At 35.3% G+C, this 17,813-nt stretch overlaps 1 protein-coding gene across 1 annotated transcript in view; it reads right to left on the minus strand.

The window, feature by feature from the left end:
- Positions 1 to 496: 496 nt before the first annotated feature.
- Positions 497 to 17,813, minus strand: part of LOC123548939 (uncharacterized) — a 42,498-nt gene continuing 25,181 nt past the window's right edge. Inside the window, exons 2-6 of the mRNA XM_053545882.1 lie at positions 9,001 to 9,603; positions 8,563 to 8,721; positions 7,099 to 7,424; positions 6,739 to 6,829; positions 497 to 3,044 (exon numbers count right to left, since the gene is read on the minus strand). Of these exons, the coding sequence (XP_053401857.1) occupies positions 499 to 3,044; positions 6,739 to 6,829; positions 7,099 to 7,377 (2,916 nt within the window). The 5' untranslated portion in view covers positions 7,378 to 7,424; positions 8,563 to 8,721; positions 9,001 to 9,603 and the 3' untranslated portion in view covers positions 497 to 498. The remainder of the gene's footprint in view (positions 3,045 to 6,738; positions 6,830 to 7,098; positions 7,425 to 8,562; positions 8,722 to 9,000; positions 9,604 to 17,813) is intronic.

The raw sequence follows: 17,813 nt of genomic DNA on the forward strand, positions 1-17,813 counted from the left end.
CAACAAATGGATTTCTTGGAGCATATTAAGCTCAGACAGGTCAATTGTGTGACCCTCACAATCAGCATCATTACATTCGATACCCACTGACATTTTTTTTTAAAGACACAAATTGAGGTAATGAAGATGATAGTTGCTGACATCTTTCATGCGATATCTTGACACCGTCTTTGCATGAGATGAAAATGCTTTCAAGACTTTCAATTTTTATGTCGGATGTTATAGTAAATGGACACAACAAATTGATTTCTTGGAGCATATTTAGTTCAGACAGGTCAATTGTGTGACCCTCACAATCAACATCATTACATTTGATACCTTCCAGTGACATTTTTTTTAAAGACACAAATCGAGGTAATGAAGATGATAATTGCTGACATCTTTCATGCGATAACTTGACACCGTGGTTGCATGAGATGAAAATGCTTTCAAGACTTTCAATTTTTATGTCGGATGTTATAGTAAATGGACACAACAAATTGATTTCTTGGAGCATATTTAGTTCAGACAGGTCAATTGTGTGACCCTCACAATCAACATCATTACATTTGATACCTTCCAGTGACATTTTTTTAAAGACACAAATCGAGGTAATGAAGATGATAATTGCTGACATCTTTCATGCGATAACTTGACACCGTGTTTGCATGAGATGAAAATGCTTTCAAGACTTTCAGTTTTTATGTCGGACTTTATAGTAAATGGACATGATAAATTGATTTCTTGCAGCATATTTAGTTCAGACAGGTCAATTGTGTGACCCTCACAATCAGTATCATGACAATCGATACCTTTCAGGGTCAGGCACTTTACTGACACACATCGCGATAATGACGAACATAATTGCTCATATTTCTCATGAACTTTGCTTTCAGACGTGTTTTTGTTTTTGAGTGAGATGTAAATACTTTCGACTGGACTCCGAGACTGAAGAGCCAGTAGACAACCCTCTAAATGAATGCTTTTGATCCGATAAAGTTTAGATATGTCTATGGTATGCAAACTTGTTCTAGAGTCGCATTTTAATGTCATTTGTTTTATGGATACTGCGTGCGATAACACTTCAAATCTGTCAAATATCCAATCGTAAAAAAATTCAAGATTTTTGACATTCGACTCAGATCCTAATATGCACTGAACATTTTCTAAATGAACACTCTTAAGTTGGCTGTTTGTAGATAGGTCAACTATATATCCGTAGTCATAGTCACTTTTGAATGTCAAATGTCTTAAAGACACTGCTTGTGTGAATGAAAAAGCATGCTTAAGTGATGACCACTTAGTAACGTTTATACTTGCAAATTGTAAGCTAGGAAGTTGTGTAATCCATTCAAATATGTCTGAACATCCTGTCAAAAATGTAGTATCTCTGCTTAGATATAAGGAATTCACGGTTATAGGAAGTATTTTTCGAAAAAAATTCATATCGGCTCGGAAATGTACGACTATATCATAAAGGCTAATCGTAGCTGTTTCGTGGTTTCCGGACTCAGAAAGACAATTGTTTAAAAGTCTTTGTATCTGCACGACTGTTCTGTCTATTTCATCCAACTGTAGATTGTGTCTGTATCTGATCATACTTTCATCAACCTCTACCTTGTTTGAGATGAATTTCGAGATTTCTGATAACATAAATGGAGATAATCCACATACCATCTTCAGGATATTAGATAATTGTAGAATGTCAGAAGCTGACTTGAACTTACGAAATAGGTCTTCTAAGATGACAGTGCTTTCGAGTCTGTGTTTCTGTTTAGATGTTGGGCTATGCATAGAGTGGTAATTGCTAGATATGTACACAGCAGCAAAAAACTCGAGATATGACAAATGAATGAAACACAAACATGTTTCCTCATATTCTTGATTTAAACATGTATGTTCAACAATAATTCCCATTTCTATGAGAGAAGTAATATCGCTTTTTGTCAGTCCTAATTCCCTAAGTTTTGATCGGCTAAAAGTACTGGAATTGGTTTCATTGGTTAAGGTTTTATATGCAATTTTTCCGACTAGAAAAATAAATCTTTTATTTGCCTTACATCTAGGAAATCTTTTTAAAAGCTCAGGTAGACTGATGTGTATGAATTCTTCCCGCATATAGATAATATCTTCTGTCATGTCTTCATCTTCCTTTCCTTTTTTAAACCAGCACAGTATTATGTTAAGAATGTTACTATAAATATCGCTTACAGATTTTCCAATTGTGTTTTCTTTGCAGAAAAGACAAATCAGTTGTTGTAAAAATAAAGGTGTTTCTTCGAGATGTTGAAGCGCAGATTTTTTTATTTCATCCACGAAATAGTTTATATTCTTAGATGCTTTGTTCTGATGTAACTGGGTCATATATTTTCTAATAAATTCATGGACTGATCCAGCTGCAATTCCAATTAACTTGATTTTTTTGTGATACTCGGTTTTTTTCATATTTAAAATACCTTTAGCAGAGGGCCTAGAAAACGTTAGAAATGTAGCATGTTCTATTCCGTCCCCTAACGGGATGCCGTGAGTAACATGGAGTGGAAGGCAGTAGGATTTTGGAGGCGTCCATTCATCAAGGCTATCAATAATGATCAAGCAACGCTCGCCTTCTTGCGTAAATATCTTGTTTATCAGTTTTTCTGACACAACATGTTTATAAAGTTCTTTTATCATATCAGTTAAGTCACAACTAAATTCTGACATCCTTTGTAAGGGGACGAAGAAAAGAAAATGAAATCGTTTTAGTTCTTCAGCATTATCAGATTGCACAGTGTTATTTTCGTCCTCGTTTAAAGCTGAGCACCAGCTGTAAATCATCATTTTGCTGAATGAACTTTTACCTGTCCCAACGTCACCGACAATATAAATTCTTTTATGCCGTCTTTCATTAGTTTGAAATATATCGCGATATCGTTTTATTACTCTTGGTTCACCATTTTCGTCTTCTATATTCGGTGAGACGTAAACATCTTTTATGTCTACGTTATTGTTTTGAACTTTAAATGGAGATATCCATGTTTTCACATAATGATTTTGGTATTGTTTTACCATCTTCCTTTGAAGCTCTACAAAAAAATGTAAATATACCATGAAATATCATACAATTTAAACTTAAATAAGACATGTATCTATATAAAGGACTTCTACACGGTGCTACATACCAAATATCAAAGCTCTAGTTCCTGTGGTGTTGTACAAGATGATTTTCAATGTTTTCCCTACATAAGTCAATATAAACCATGTGACCCCGGGGCGGAACCATATTTGATCCTAGGGGGATAATGTAAACAGTCTTGGTAGATGACTACTAGATGATGCTACATACCAACTATCAAAGCCCTCGGCTCTGTTGTTTTGGAACAAGAAGATCTTCAAAGTTTTTCCCTATACAAGTCGAATGAGGACCCCACGGCGTGACCATAACTGATCACAGTGATATAATTTAAACAATCTTGGTAGAGAACTACTAGATGATGCTACATACCAAATATCAAAGCCCTAGGCCCTGTGGTTTTGGACAAGATTCTCAAAGTTCATCCCAATATAAAACCTTATAAAAGTCTGTATAAACCATGTGACCCCATGGCGGAACCTTAATTGACCGTTGGGGTTTAATTTCAACAATCTTGGGAGAAGACTACTAGATGATGTTTCATATCAAATATTAAAGCCTCAGGACCTGGTGTTTTGGACAAGAAGATGTTTAAAGTTTCAACTATATACATATAGAGAAACGAATCGTAATAATTTGAACAGTGTGAAAATGTCTTAAAATCGGGCCACCAGTTTCATACAAGAAGATTTTTGAAGTTTTCACTTCACACATATAGGGAAAAATGACTACGCACCCTGGCAATCATGTTCTTTTACGAATCAGAATACAAGGACCTTTTGTGTGATGTTATTTTAAAATCGGACCAGTGATTGAAGAGGAGATATCGTATAAAGATTTTATTATTTTTAGTCCTGCCGGTGTAATGAAGTATTTCGACCCCCATAGAATAACGACCCCCCGGTCATTATTCTATAGAAAATGTGACTCCTTTCCTGTAAAATATTGACTCCCCTTATAAAAAAACTGACTCCCTTTGAAAACTCTATAGAATAACGACTCCCCGGTCATTATTCTATAGAAAAACTGACCCCTCCAAGTAAAATACTGACTCCCTAAAGATGACTCCCTTCGAATCTCATAGAATAACGACCCTGGTTATTATTCTATAGAAAAAGTGACTCCTTCCATGCAAAATACTCACTGCCGAAATTACTACATTCGAACTCTCATACAATATCGATTCCCGGACATTATTCTATTTAAAAAAGTTACTCTTTCCGTGTAAAACACCGGCTCCTAAAAAGACTTTCGACGATAATATCTATTAAAAAGTGATCCCCACCAAACCTAACGGACAATTTTACTAGATCTACAACTCTAATACCCTCCATTGCCAATAGTTAACATTTTGATTGTACTACTACTACTGGTGCCGCTACTTCTATTGCTATTACTACATGTACTTCTTATTCTTCTACTACTACTACTACTACTACTTCTACTACTACTACTACAACTGCTACTACTGATACTACTATACCTGCTTCCATTAATACGTCTTGTACATCTACCTTTTCTTCTCCTGCTGCTGTTGTTGTTGTCACTTATTCCTCTGCTGCTGCTGCTGCTGCTGCTGCTGCTGCTGCTACTGCAACTGCCACTACTACTACTACTACTACTACTACTACTTTCTATTGTTGCCGCTACCGTACTTTACTGCCACTGCTAAGTATTGCAACTTCTATTAATACTAAGTTCTATGCTAGCAATTTCTTGTGCAGTTTTATTCTGAAGAATTACTTCATACCGAAGTTTGCAGGGATTATTGACACTGGTGTGTTTTGTGAACGTATTGTGAATTGTTATTTTCCTGAAAAAAATGTTTACACCAAGATACAGCGTCTAGAAATAGAATCCCTTTTCCCGTCGCGGAATGCTCTGATTTCTGTGTCAAGTGATGATATCTGGGGCTAATGGTCAAACGGAAGGACGGACGGACGGACGGACGGACAAGGGCAATTCTATATGCCCCCCTCCGCCGAGTGGGGGCATAAAATGCAGCAATTAGGCCTTAGATACATGAGTTATCACTACATTTGACCAAATGACCGGGGGTCGTTTTTTTTATGGGAGTCAATATTCTTCGTGAGGTTCAGTTTACTTCACGTGGGGGAGTCATAGTACTATGATCTGGAGGTCATAATACTATGACCGGGGGTCACTTTTTCTATAGAATAATGACCGGGGGGTCATTATTCTATGGGGGTCGAAATACTTCATTACACCGGCCCCTATATGCAACCACGAAACCATAGGACCACTCAATGAACATCCACGCAAAGTTTCATCAATTTACACCGAATGTTTAAGAGGAGATGTGGTTTAAGGAAAGTGTAGACGGACGGATGGACGGACGGACGCCGGACGGTGAGCGATCACAATAACTCACCCTGAGCACGTCTTTTATGTATTTAACTTGATACTGTTTTGAAACGTTAGGATTGTCAAATATACTTCATTGCCGATACTAACAACTCCTCAGAAATGACAAATTTCACTATGGTGGTCACACCCCCGTCAAAATGGGACGGGGATGTGGTTAAGAGCCATCGTTTTTACAATTAAAGATTGCTACAATATGAGGATGATCCCAGAAAAATTAATCCATCGATAAATTAAGGAGAACTTGTAAGTAACATTTCATGTAATGAAATTCCAGCCAAATTCGATTTCATTCAAGGAAAATATTCGTAAAGAGAAAAAACATTACTTAACCGTATGGAGCACACCTGATGCCCTTTGGGGCCAGTGACCGATTTGTTGAGTAGACAGTAAAATCTAAAGAATAATCCAGAGAATGTTGAAATCAGATTAGCAATCGCTTATTTAGGTGTTTTGTGCTATTTCTTCTTACACTGAAGCAAATAGATATTGTGCTTATAGGTGCAGGTTTGTCCTATTGTCTTAAGTTGGACTCAGTGTTATTATATTTTCTTGCTCCTTAGGAGTATCGAGTACTTGTTTAAAAAAAAACTTCCGCTGAAGATAGGGGGCGTGAGAGGCGTTGCACATTTCATTTCCTCTCATTATTAGGATTTCCCCTCGAGAAGGATATTCCTATCTGCACATACATCCAGTGTAAGAATCTTGAAGTTCTAAATGGTTAGCACTTGTGTCGTATATCAGCATGACATTTATTTTCTCAGGTGGTCAACGGAAAGCTTTATATACGTCACTTATTTCGAGTGTTTTCCATTGTACGAGATGAAGTGTATACATAGCAGCTAAAGGCATTGATGATGCATTTCCTTTGTGTTATACCATATCTCCCACCACTTAAAATACTACCGCGTAAGTCGACATATGCATGGACCTCACTACATCATTATTTGTCCCACCACAATAGAACTATATAAAAAAGTAAATAATGCAAGAAACTATAGACATTCAAACATTTTCAGATTTGCCTGTTTAACCTTAATGCATGACGAAGGTCTATAGAATACTCTGAAGATCTGTGAAAAACTTGTGTCAAGTTAGTAAAAAGTAAAAACGAATGACTTAATGATCATAACGTGAGGCGAGGGTTTCTTGGTTTTAACTCCGGATACCTCTCTGGACACTATTCCGGCAGGAGAGTAACGCTCCGTTTGTCAGCTAAACATTTGAAGAATACAAGTAGAGGTTCCATATAATTTTGTTACCTTGTTTCTGTTCAGCATATTCTAACTGCTTCTGGTGCATGTTGCGTGCGTCGTCCAGTCTGTCAACATGTTGCTCTATCTCCGTTAGACGCTTTAAAAAAGGTGTGTTTTAGAAATACAAATTATAATTTAGTGGCGATTTAAGCTGCATCTTAACAATCATTTAAGAAACAAAAACTTTGAACATACAAAAATGACATGATGTTTGGTGTTTTGCCATGCGTTTAAAAACATGTTTGATAGATGAAAAAACTACTGACATACTGAATATCGCGAGTTTTTCGCTTATTAATGTTTATACTACATTTTATATATTAGGCAATGATGAAATGCTTTTACAAATTGTCTTCATAGTCATACCTGTTTTATAACGACATTGTCTGTTTTTAACTCCTTTGTGTCTAATTCATTTTGTGTAATTCTCTCATTCAATAACTCGATCATTTTTTTCATTGTTTTCAGTCTGCTATCACAGTGGTTGTCAAGCTCTTTCCGTGCATTATCAAGAGCTCTTTGTGTTTTATCGTCAATTGCTGTATATGCCTTCCTTTCTTTTGTATCAATGTCCTCTTTGGCGTCTTGGATCATTTGTTCAGTTGCAATGACCTGTTCTCTATTGATGCCATGGCAGCTCTGCATACTTCTACTTCATTGTGGGTTGTTATAATGAATCTGGTCTCCTTAAGCTAATATTGTAATAAACGGTATTAAGCATAATGTAGTTCATTTACTTCGAATTGATTTGTCCCATGCAAATAGTAATGTTGTCCGATAAGACAATTACAATATCTCATCCCCATTTATTATTTGATAAGTATGCAATGAAAATAGGTAAATGTGAAGAGGTGTTAAGGTTCATGAATATTGTATGATCCCTCAAAATATTTCAAATTGGAAGAAAATGATTTAAAATTTCTTATTCACATTGAATCCATTTAAGATGGAACGTAACAACATACAACTTGCATGAATGTAAGTGCAACATTCGTATCAATACTGGTTATCCAGTTTTGAACTGAACAAGTATCAATATTTCACATTGTTATTCAAAGGCTGAAATAGTTTGATAACTACGAACATAAATTTACATTTAAGAGTAAAATAATACTAATATATTGTTTCACATCATTCTTATCTGTCTAAAACAGCGATATCTCATATTATAGGAATTCAAAATACGTGTATAAAAATACTACACGCCAAAATTGAAAGTAAGAACAATGAGCTTTAATGGATTTTTTAAAATATTTAATTATACAATGAAGCGAAATGTCAAATTTTCTCAATGATTTTTTTCTAAATGTTCCAAATTATTCAAAACATCACAGGAACCTCTTTTACAATTATGAAATTCTTGTCACATATCTCCAACACATATGCTAAGGAACGTTACTTGGAAAATCAATCTACACCAAATCAATCTACAACAGTAATATTTTGCAAACTCCCATATTTTCCCTGATTGAGGCAAATGACAAGAAAAAAGGAGAAACACTATTTATCTTCACATTTGAAAGACTGTGCTTGAAATGATTCACAATATGGTCCAGGAATAGATTTGTTTGATATCTCTGAAAACCTCTAAAATTTTGTTTAAAGAAATAGATAAAGATTGTCCAAAATAATGTTCAACTAATGTTTTTATAAGATATGTGAAAACTGTAAAATACTGTGCAATTCTTCACGCTTGAAAATCTCAACGTTAATAAGACGCAGCCCAGAAGCAATACTATTAAGATTTTGGTATTCATTAATATTTTTTGTTCTGATTGGGACAGTAGAAATTAAGAGACTAATTGAACATCAATAATATATACTGCTTACTTGTTTGAGTTTTTTAACCGCTTGTTGGGCATCATGTCTTGCATTCAATTCTTTTCCGTCTTCAAGAATTGCTATGATGTCATCAATGCAATCGTTTAGCTCTCTTTCATCAAGCTCCATTTGAGGCGAGTGGAAAACCATGTTTCTCCTCTTCAGAACCTATAATTGATATTTCACAAGAAGTGTTATGTAACTATCAACCGGACCTAAACTGTTTTATGTGACAATCTTCATTGAATCACATAAAGCTTTTCCCACAAAATATATATCTTTAACGTATTTTGGATTATTTTTGAAGGCTGTTGACGATGAAATTTGAACTATCATTAATGTAAACTTTGCCAGTTATTAGAAGTAATTACAAACATAAAGAACAATTACGTTAGCATTCATCGCAACTGCAACGAAAGCATAAAAAGATTTTTGAATTAAAAATACCTTGTTGAATATGTCTGATCCTGTTATGGTGCAAGATATACGAGTATGGAAGTTTATGTTATAAATAAATATATGCAGCAGTCCCGAGACATCAATTTCAGTTTTGTCAGCATATCCTGGTGCATTAATGAAGCATTTTGCCACTTCCCATGGCGCACAACACCAGCTGGTAATATCTGTATTTTTCCAGTTTGGTGTGGGCGGTGTTGAACCATGACTCATAAGTATTTCTTCCAAAATGGCGTCACAAACTTTATTAGGACACGTATGCTTTTTCGAATACAGACAATTACAGTTAGTCTGCCCTCTTGGACATATGTCTTTTCCAGTTATTGTGTCTTTTACGCTTTTATGAATGGGTTTTAAACTTCTTATATTGCATAGGTTACAAGTGAGCCCGGGCGTATGCTTGACATCATGAAGAATTCGCTTGTGCTCCTGTTTGACCACTTCATCCGCAAAGCCATCTAAACCATTCTTCAGATATTTATACGCCAGTCCGCCTCTCACCCAGTTCCTGTATTTCGAATTCTCTAATTCAGCTTGATGATCCATCTTGTTTAGAACATTTCTATTATCTAACTTGCGTTTTCATGCATTTCTCTATAAAACGAACAAAATAACTTTACATTTTTGTAATAACAGGCTGTCAGTATTAGAGCTAACGTGCAAACATATAAAAAAGAAAAGGCAAGTTTCCAATAGACTAACGACTTTTCAAAACATTATACAGCCCGCCCGCTTAGCTCAATAGGGAGAGCGCAGATCTACGGATCGCGTGGTCGTGAGTTCGTGCCCTGGGCGAGGCGTATGTTCTCCGTGACGATGTGATAAAAGACATTGTGTCTGAAATCATTCGTCCTCCACCTCTGATTCATGTGGAGAAGTTGGCAGTTACTTGCGGAGAACAAGGTTGTACTGGTACAGAATCCAGGAGCACTGGTTAGGTTAACCGCCCGTCGTTACATAACTGAAATACTTTTGGCGTTAAACCCAAAACAAACAAACAAACAAAACATTATACAAGTAACTTGATAAGAAGATTTTTGTCATATTTGTTGATAAAAGTTATAAACCTAACGTGCTACAAAATGACTTAAATTTAATTTCCATACACATATCGACTGAGAGGTTGAATCAGTATCCTTCACTTTATCAGTGACACGTTAAAAACATTTGTTCTTTAAAGTTATAAAGATAACTTTTTATCTCTAAATAAGACAAAGGGCGTCCATGGCCGAGGTGTTAAAACTCGCTGACTTCGAATCACTTGAACCTCACCGCTGTGGATTCAAAAGCTCGTATAGGGTAGTGAAAAAGCCATCCAGCTGGCTAACGGAATGTCGGTGACAAGTGACGAGACGAACTGAAATATACTCTAAGACAAGTCATTCGTTATTCTTTCATCGCTAAACATTTTGGTTTTCAAATGCTAGTGAAATTTAAAATTAATAAGTGTTTAATAAAAATATGGAAATATAATGTTAACTTAGTGATGAATCGTAAGCTATAATTTGTATCTAAATGCAAGTAGAAAGAGCGTTACAGCCCTAGTCACACTGCTTTATAAGACAGCTCACAACAGGTTACGACAGGCTACGACTGGAAATTGCAAGGCATCATTGTAGGTAAGTCCTGCCACGTGTCCCGTTTGGTCTTTAATCGTCTTTAGTAGTCGAAGCACAAAATCATTGCGGGAGATTTTTGACGATGTTTTAAAAAGATCTGACTGCGGCCAAAATTGTCGTAGCTGGTCTGAAGTCATGGTCACAACGAGAGACTACTTACAACAGGTTACGATCGGATACGTTTGGATATCGCAAGGGATTGTAGAACAGTCCTGCTACAAGTCGTTTATGGTCTTGGATGGTTTTGGGAATGCCCGTGACCGTATTTGGTTGTGTGGAGGTTTTCAATCATGCTCAAACTGGTCGTAACTTGTCTTCTGTGTAGGTCTTGAGTGGTCTTACGATGCGGAGGTTGACCGTAGGCCTTTCAAGTCGCACATACAGTCACACGTGACTAAGCTTGCGACTGGTCCTTGACAGTTGTAGGTAGTCTTGGGTTATCTTACGGCCAGTCGTGCTATTAAGTGGGACAGATCTTTTTATGTGACTGCTAAAACAAACGGCCGGACCAATACTGACCTAGGCTGCACGACTGATATGGCCGCGAGTAATCGTTTACATATATATACTTAATTCTTAATTCGATTTATTGATATTATAAATTCATTTTTGATATCTGAAAATATTATGATATCAATAGAGCATTTAAAGGTATCTCAAAATGTGTGTGTGTGTTCATGATATCTTATTTATGATTTAATGGTATCAATTTATTGTACACAATAGTATTATTGTACGATTTTTATTTATTTAATGTATTTTATGTAATAAAATCTGTTTTAAACTGCCTTAATTTAATCTTTACTTTTAGATATCAATAATTCATTTATGATAAAATAAAAAATATTTAGTGATATCGCGGAATCGCTCTATTTTATGATATCTTAAATTTGTTTTCTGATACGAGGGTCCTGCAAAAAGTTCTGCAAATTATCTGTTGAAGATGATACCCGTTCTGGTAGGTCTAAAACCTCTGTTACCAAGGCAAATATTGCTGCTGTAAAAGCTGTGGCCGAAGCGGATGCATGATTGTCGGTGAAAGATATAGCCAGTTTTACTGGTACATGTATATCAAAAGGCAGTGTGCAAACAATTCTGAAAAAGCGTTTGGACCTGAAAAAGGTTTGCGCCAGGTGGGTACCTCATTTGCTCACTGAGGAGCAAAAGAAACAACGCCTTAAATGTGCCTGGGGACTTTTAAAAACATACAAAGACTGTGATAGTCTGGTTATTTCTAACTTGTTAACAGGTGACGAAACCTGGTAGCACATGTTTGAACCACAGAGAAGGGCTGATAATAAGCAATGGAAGCGAAAAGATAAAAAACGCCCCATGTATTGCCAAGAGAACCATAAGTTCGAAAACGATGTTGTACGCAATTTTATTCAATTATAGTGGGTCAGTCGTTCAAGTGTCTTGTCCGTCTGGTCATTCAGTCACTGGACGATTCTACAAGAACTCTGCACTGAAAAAAGTGAAAACGTTTTCAAATAAGAAACCTCCAAGCAAAGGATGGTCAGGAGTCCATCTGATACACGACAACGCCTCCACTCACAAGTACGATGTTGCTAAGTCCTTTTTGGCTTCTGAGAAGGTGGAAGTTGTAAACCATCCGCCTTATTCACCTGACTTTTTTTATTTCCAAAGCTTTCTGTAAAGAAATATAAATCCAGAAGTTCTCTTGGCAACTCCATTTATCAGTGTTTCAAACAGATAACAAAAGAAGACTATTTATTTGCTTTTTGCGACTGGGTAAAAAGGTTACAAAAATGTGTTTCAGTAAAGGGAGAATACTTTGAAGGTTTGTAATAAAAATAGTTTTGAAAAAACGTAGCACTTAAGAAATCCTAATCCAGTGACAGAACTTTTTGCAGGACCCTCGTATTGTTTTGTAAACAATATAGTAGGGCATGTCCTGTAATTATTACAGACCGCTAAAGCGGTCAATAAGTTATTTATAGACCTCTGCAAAACAAAGGAGCCGGTAGTAATTTGCATCGCATTTTATCATTTTATTCAACTAGTTTAATAAATTCAAAAGCAAAAGAAACTCATGTAATAACCTCTATATAAATTGGATAAACGTCCTGTTACGTTGACCTTGTGTCAATTTTTGTGAAGGATTGGTAATAGACAAATCTTAATATCACTTTTAGTACCTAAATAATAACAGTATATATATATTTATATAATTTAGAAATAAGTGCGTACTTTAATGACGTAGTATTTTTCGTTCATTACATAAATTACAACAATGATGTCCGCTGTATTTTACAGGGTATAAGACTTCGATGCATAAATACTACATATCATAAGACTTATTAAAAATATTGTAATATTTTACACGTTTTGAGTAATATTTACATCCCGCTTTAATGACAAGTGAATAGCAACAGATAGAATGATATGGAAAGCCATAGCTGTCTTCTGATGTTGATATAGCACTTTATGCTGTACATATATCAGTATATGAAGTACCTCTACTTATATGTGCAGTGCTTATACATGTATATGATGCGCTTTACACTGTAATTGGGGTGCTTTCATCAGTATGTGCGGTGTATTTAACTTTGTATGTGATCGTTTCAAGTGTTTATGTGGTGCTTCCAACTTTATATGCGTCGCCTTTATTTGTATATGCTGTGCATTTAACTATGTATACTTCACTTGTAACTATATATGCGGATTTAACTGTATATGGGGTGCTCTTATCTGTATATACGGTGATTTTCACTTTATATGGTTTGCTTTTGACTTTATATGCGATGCTTTAAACTACATATGCTGTGCTTTTAACTTTATATGATATGCTTTCTACTGTATACGTGGTACTTGCAACTGTATATGGATTGATTGCACATGCGGTGATTTCAGCTTTATATGTGGTGCTTTCTAATGTGTATGCGGTGCTTTTAACGGTATATGCGGTTGTTTCACCTTTCGTTGGTCCTCTTTTCATTATGTATAGTGGCTCGATTTTCATATTCGTTACTTTCAACTTTATTTGCGGTGATTTCAAGTGTATATGCGGTGCAAACTTCATTATGGTTAAACAACATTATGAGATCCGGTTTATTACGAAAAATAAAGAGCATCGCCGAAAACATCTGACATAGGATTTCATACAAGGGTACTTTTTATTTATAAACATGTGTCAACACTGTCTTTAAGTTGGGAGAAAATGCAAAGAAAACAATAGGAAATTAAACAAAATATGCTTATTTTCGCACTTAAGGTTATTTTCGTTAGCGATTTTGACGCACACATCATAAATATATCCTGTTCATTTCGTTATTATTGGTATAAAATCAATTATTTTTCGTATATAAGTTTATGCAAACATGTTCTTTAAATTGACAGAAAAAAAAAGTTTTAAAAAATGCAAAAAATAAAATATATAGCTTATTTTCCCATATAAATAGTTATTTTCGTTAGCGATTTTGACGCACACATCATAAAAATTTGCTGTTCATTTCGTTATTATTCGACTATTGGTACAAAATCAATTATTTTTCGTATAATTATAAGTATGTGGAAACATGTTCTTTAAAGTAACAGAAAATACAGTTTTAAACTAGAATGTGTCTGTAGGGCACATGGTGTGCCACCCACTGGTACATTTGTCACAAATAAGGTGAAATAATTCAAATGTTTGCAGTCTTAATGGGGTATAGCCTCAAAAAAAATATGAGAAGGATTCATTATTCTCTACCATATACTTTTTGAGCTATGAGCATCAGAAACAAAAATCCACTATTTTGGCTATTTCATGGGCCATAACTCTGTAATAAATGCTAAAATTCTCAAGAAGAATGCCTAGTGTGCAAGGTCACATTACGATAAAGACTCAAGCAAGGTTTCATGAATTTACATTAAATATTTTCTGAGTGAGGCACATAATTAGGTGAAAATGTGCATTTTTTGACTATTTCAGGGGCCATAACTCTAAAAATAGGGGGCGGACTCAGATGAAAAATAGTAGGTGCGCAAGTTCATATCATGATAAAGACTCAAGCAAGGTTTCATTAATTTATATTAAATACTTTCTGAGCTAGGGGTGTCACAAGGTGAAAATGTGCATTTTGACTATTTCAGGGGCCATAACTCTAGAAATAGGGCGCGGACCATATTAAAAATAGGAGATGCGCAAGTTCATATCATGATAAAGACTCATGCAAGGTTTCATGAATCTATATCAAGTACTTTTTAGCTAGGCGTGTCACAAGGTGAAAATGTGCATTTTTGACTATTTCAGGGGCCATAACTCTAAAAATAGAGGGCGGAGCCAGATGAAAAATAGTAGGTGCGCAAGTTCATATCATGATAAAGACTCATGCAAGGTTTCATCAATTTATATCAAATACTTTTTGAGCTAGGCGTGTCACAAGGTGAAAATGTGCATTTTTGACTATTTCAGGGGCCATAACTCTAAAAATAGGGGGCGGAGCCAGACGAAAAATAGAAGGTGCGCAAGTTCATATCATGTTAAAGACTCATGCAAGGTTTCATCAATTTATATCAAATACTTTTTGAGCTAGGCGTGTCAAAATGTGAAAAAGTGCATTTTTGACTATTTCAGGGGCATAACTCTAAAATTAGGGGGCGGAGCCAGACGAAAAATAGAAGGTGCGCAAGTTCATATCATGATAAAAACTCATGCAAGGTTTCATCAATTTATATCAAATACTTTTTGAGCTAGGCGCGTCACGAACTTCGGACGGACGGACGGACGCACGGACAAGAGCAAATCTAGATGCCCCCACCACTCAAGGGGGTGGGGCACAAAAATGACGCACACATCATAAATATTTGCTATTCATTTTCGCTATCATTGGTACAGAATCAATTAAGTTTTGTATATAAGTATGTGCAAACAAGTCCTTTAAAGTAACAGAAAATGCAATTTTAAAAAATGTAAAAAATAAAATATATAGCTTATTTTTATTTTCGTTAGCGATTTTGACGCACACATCATAAATATTTGCTGTTCATTTAGTTAATATTGGTATAAATCAATTATTTTTCGTATATAGGTATGTGCAAACATGTTCTTTAAGGTAAAGGAAAATACAGTTTTAAAAAATGTAAAAAATAAAATATATAGCTTATTTTCGCATATAAAAAAATATTTTCGTTGCCGATTTTGACGCGTGTTAATTAAAATATTTTTATAAGTGTCTACTGATCGTATCTGTACAATGATATAAAATAAATTCACATTAGATATAAAGCCAAAACCAAATCTGGCTTATTTTCGTAAAAAAATCTTATTTTCGCGAAAATAATCTTATTTTAGCACTTTAGGCCTACCCTGAACCGGTGTACAAGAGGCAGAATGCCCACGAATAATATCCTATGTCGGATGTTTTCGGCAATATTCGTTAACTTTCGTAATATTCCGACCTCAAGTAGTTTTCACATGATGTTATTTGCACCGCATATAAAGCTGAAAGCATCGGACATAAATATAAGGTAAGCATATACAAATACGGGGCCAATTATGATTAAGAGGTTAATATACGGCTTGGTTGTGCCTCCTTGCCATAATGGCACACTTAGTGGCATAATTGCCCGAGGGCTTTAGCCCGAGAGCCATTATGAAACTAGGTGTGCCATTATGGCTAGAAGGCACAACCAGCCGTTTATTGACCTTTTTATTATATACCTTCGCTTCGTATTTATCTTGGTATTTTAATTTCACATATTTCCCAAAAACTTAAAAGCATTATTTGTATCGCTTTTTTTCATCAACAATGCCGTCAATATTTGACAATCGACCTGAAAATGATTCAGCATCCTTTCACACGCCATAATGACGTTGCTACATGGCGTCAACGTCAGAACGCGCTGACGTTCTGATTACCCGGGGCCATTATGATTATGACGCGTGAGGCGCACTGCGACATTATGGATTCGTCAACAGAGGCCGTAATGACGGTTTTAAACGGCTTTTTTGTTACTATTTATAGTAACGTATATAATAAAATGTGATAATGCATGAAACAATACGATAACAGGAGCATTTTCAGCACAAAATTGTTACTATTTATAGGTACTCATGTAATAAATGTAACTATTTACCTGCTACTTATCCCCCAAAAAAGATTGCAACAGTTTTTGAAGTTCTCCCAACCTGCAAATGTTCAACTGACTTCAACTTGATTTTTTGCTTTTAGTTTTATAAAAACTGAGAACTTAATCGAGTAATTAGAATTGTTTGGGTCACTAGTGATTCAAAAGCTTCTAGGGTTTTATTTTTATTTTTAGTCCAACTAATTGTACGCGGTCGACATATTTTGCTAGTGTGTTACTTATGGGGCATTCTGACCCAACAGGAAATTACTATCTTGAGCATAACGTCGTGTATTCTTCGTGAAATAACTTATTTTCAACCCTAAATTATGCTATAAGCAACTTAGTACAACTATCAAGGCATTTGATTTTATACAGTATATAGCCTCTTATACAAATAATATAGAAACTGAAAAGCTGAAAGTTATTATGCCAGTAGATGCTAGGACCCATAAAAATGGCAAACTAAACTGTTCTGAGTCGGAGCGGATAATGTTATTGCTTCAGGATCTTATCCTGATCATTCCATTCTTACATGGAATTTTTGTTTAGATATCAACTGTGAGAAAGGGTTGAATTATGCTGACGAGGTTTACTTAAGGTTTCGATGGAGGCCTTGAGAAACAAAAATCAAACAACACCAAATCATAGAAAGAAAGAGTTGTTTGACATGGAAATTGAACAGCATGTAAAACATGTATATTACTTTACGAAATAAGTGTCAGTATACTGATATAAACATTGAATTCCGGAAAAGGGCTGCCTAAAGGGGCTCCACTTCCGGACAGTTAAACGCCTTTAAAAACTCACCATTTTCAAAGAACTGTTACACATGTTTGTTTTGATGCATTTGCAATAGCGTGCGAGTGGTGAAATTTCACGTAACAAGGTGGAACATAGTTTTCAGCAATTGTTTATCTTTTTTTCTTTACAAATGGCATTCATTTTCAAAGGGAGACAACTTTTTCTCAAAGATTACTTAAAATAATCGGAAAAAGTTGTTTCCCTTTGAAAATGAATGTCATTTGTACTTAAAATAATCGGGAACAGTTGTCTCCCTTTGAAAATGAATGCCATTTGTAAATAAATAAAGATAAACAATTGCTGAAAACT

Source organism: Mercenaria mercenaria, chromosome 6, assembly GCF_021730395.1.
Source record: "Mercenaria mercenaria strain notata chromosome 6, MADL_Memer_1, whole genome shotgun sequence".
In the NCBI taxonomy this organism is placed as follows: domain Eukaryota; kingdom Metazoa; phylum Mollusca; class Bivalvia; order Venerida; family Veneridae; genus Mercenaria; species Mercenaria mercenaria.